The 2,937-nt window shown below is 46.4% G+C and overlaps 1 protein-coding gene across 1 annotated transcript; it reads right to left on the bottom strand.

Annotated features, from left to right (window-relative positions):
- Positions 1 to 1,673: 1,673 nt before the first annotated feature.
- Positions 1,674 to 2,720, bottom strand: LOC116747799 (melanoma-associated antigen B10-like). Its single transcript, XM_032620340.1, has 2 exons — positions 2,579 to 2,720; positions 1,674 to 2,464 (listed from the first exon to the last, which is right to left on the bottom strand). The coding sequence occupies exons 1-2, from the start codon at positions 2,718 to 2,720 to the stop codon at positions 1,674 to 1,676; spliced, it is 933 nt and encodes a 310-aa protein (XP_032476231.1).
- Between the last annotated feature and the right edge of the window lie 217 nt (positions 2,721 to 2,937).

Raw genomic sequence — 2,937 nt, 5'->3', positions numbered from 1 at the left:
TCTGTGAGCCTTGGATTCTTCTTCAATGAAGTGTGTTTGATAAGCTCTGTCTTCTAGGACTGTTGGAATGTGTATAATGTATGTAAAACACCTGGCACAGTGACTGGTGTGCATTGAAACTTTAAAGAGTGGCAATTTTTGCCATGATTTTTTGACCCAGATAATACCAACCCTCCTGCCGAGAATTTTTGTTTTGTTTTGCTGTTGTTTTAAACCAGGAGATATCTGAGAATATGCAGTGCTATAGGACACTGAACATCAAGTCAGCCAAAAATTCTGCTTAACAAGAAAATATACCTCAGTAAGTCATGCCCCTTAGAGGAGGTATTATTTAATTTGGATGTTGGGGAATCCTCCCCATCTGGATGCAACTCAAAGCTAAATGTGTGTCAAGAACCAACTCCTTCTCTCCCTCCCAGCTGCCCTTGGATCCAAATCACCCCTATTTTCATTCATTTAACTCCTACCAAAATCAAGCCCTCCCATAGGGGTCGCCAAATTTTACTCACATTAACCCAGTTAAAATACCCTACTAATGGAGCAGGCTCTGTTTCTCCCAGTCCAGGTTAAAGAGTAGGATATGGGCCCAGTGGCTTCTTGGCATCCCACCTCAAGGAAGTATCACCCTTATTTATCAGAATCTCCTTGGTGATGATGTGGATAAAACACCTAGTTTGTGCACTGGGACAAGAGCACAGGGTACCTTCCACTCCCTCCCCACGTGGAGATTTCTCTCTGGTTAATCCATGATCCCCAAATAACCGCTAAAAGCAGTTCTCCATCGGAGGCTCAGTTTCTCAACTCTGAGACACACCACGCAAGGGTCTGGCCCTTGCTCACCACCCTCACACACCCTCCTCTGACCCACCACCCATCTTAACTGAAAATTACCTCTCACTGAAGGACTTGAGGTTTTTCCAAGGCTCCAAGTTGTCTTGCCTCAGGACATTTATACTTAAGTGCTCTCATCTGGCCCTCCCCCTCCCCCTTATCCTTTTTTTTTGCTTGTCTTTTTTGTCTTAGAGGGCATCTCACCATCTTCCTTATATGTTAGCTGCTGCTAGACTCTAATTCAATGGGAAAAGGCTCAGTCTTCTTTTTCTTACCACCCCCCATCCTACCATGGAGCCTTCCAAAGAGCAGATGCTCAACTAATGTTTGAGGGGGAAAAAAATGAACAATTTATTATGATTTTATTTCTCCTATATTATTGAATAAACGAAGCAAGTTCAGGTGTATAACTTTTATTTTACAGAACAGCAAAATACAAGGAATAAGGGAAACCGAGAATTGATCATCTTTTACATTTTTCTCTATTTTTTGATCCCAACTATTTTACTGCTAATTTCTTTCACATTTCTAAGGAAATGCCTATTACAATGCTATCTTTTCTTGTTCCAGGTCACTAAAAAAGATGGAAGGTTACCCTATTTGTTTAATAAAATGGCAAAACTATTACTCTTAAACTTCATAAACAGCATTAAGTATGTAACCAATATCATTCATATACTTAGATTCTGAAGCTAATTAAACTTTTTTAAAGAAGAAGCAACATTTGAAAACCTTCAACAACAAAACATAAATCTGTAAGTTATTCTAATATGCTATTCACTGTGATCCCTCCAACACCACCTAAGCCCCTACACTACTGCAGGAAGGTGCTTCAGATTTCACTACAGGTGGGAGAAGCTGCCCTGGAAGTCGGCCCCAGAACGCACACTGGCCACGGCACCAGTGAGAAGCATAGCTGCAAATCTGGCTTGGGCTCTCTCTTCCTCATCTCTCAAAGCCTCTTGATACAAGAGTGGGAAGGCACTGGGGACCGTATCATGAATCTTGGCCAAGAATTCAAGGACTTTCATCTTGCTGGTTTCAGCATGGGCTCTCGGGCCCCACAGGAACTCATAGCTTGGAGGATCACTGTTGGCCACCTGGCGGTACTCCAGGTACCCTTCCTGCACCAAATCTTTGGTGATGAGCTTCTTGGGCTCCCCATGGATGAAGTGCTTCTTTCCAGCATATATCCCCATCACATTGAGTACTTCCCAGATATCCTCCTCAGTGGCGCAGTTGCCCTTCATGAAGATCACACAGAGGACTGTCATAAGGAGGCCGGTCTTGGGCATGATCTCCTCACCCCTCATCCTGTCATCACTGGTGCACTGAAATTTGCTGACAAGGGCGTAGCAGTGCCTGGTGGGATCGACTTCCTTCACATCAATGCCAAAGGCCAGCACCATCAGCTCAGAGGCTCTCCTGAGGATCTCATGGAACTGCTCTTTGTACTTTTTGATGACATGCTTCAGCATACCCTCCTTTGTAATGGGCTCTCTCATGTTATACTTGCACAGCAGGAATTGCACCAACAGAATTGCCTTCTGGTCTACAACAGTTCTGCAGGAAAAATCAGTGCTGAGTGATGCCTGAGAGGTGCTTGGTTTTTCTTCATCTTGGCTCTTGGCACCTTCATCAGATCTTGTGCATGAAACACCTGCAGAAGTAGTGGTAGTGGATGGGGCTCTCTGAGACCCCTGGGATCTTCTACCTGACCCAGAAGCAGGGGAGCTCTGGAGATTACCACCAAGAGGAGGGGTGGGGGAGGAGAGAGACTCTTCTTCCTTTGCTGCAGGGGCCTGAGCATCTTGGAGACGCTGAGCCTCACTCCGGGCCTGACTGTGTTTCTCACGGGCACGGCGCTTGCTCTTCCAGCCCCGAGGCATGATGACACAGGTCAGGGCCAGCAGGCGGGAGTGTGCGCAGGAAGGCAGGCAACGAGGGCACCTGGGGGAGGGACAAGGAGATGCTGTGAGCACCTTCAGCGGGGAGATTCCTCCCTGGCTTTAACCAAGGCCACCTTTGCAGGGTCCTTGAGGGCACTGCTCGAGGACCCACAGGGCTCCTTTTCTGATCAGCCTGTCCCCTGAGACCCCTGCAGAG

Source organism: Phocoena sinus, chromosome X (genome assembly GCF_008692025.1).
Source record: "Phocoena sinus isolate mPhoSin1 chromosome X, mPhoSin1.pri, whole genome shotgun sequence".
Classification (NCBI taxonomy): domain Eukaryota; kingdom Metazoa; phylum Chordata; class Mammalia; order Artiodactyla; family Phocoenidae; genus Phocoena; species Phocoena sinus.
Note: the sequence above shows the minus strand (reverse complement) of the source record. Positions and strands in the feature narration are given on the sequence as shown.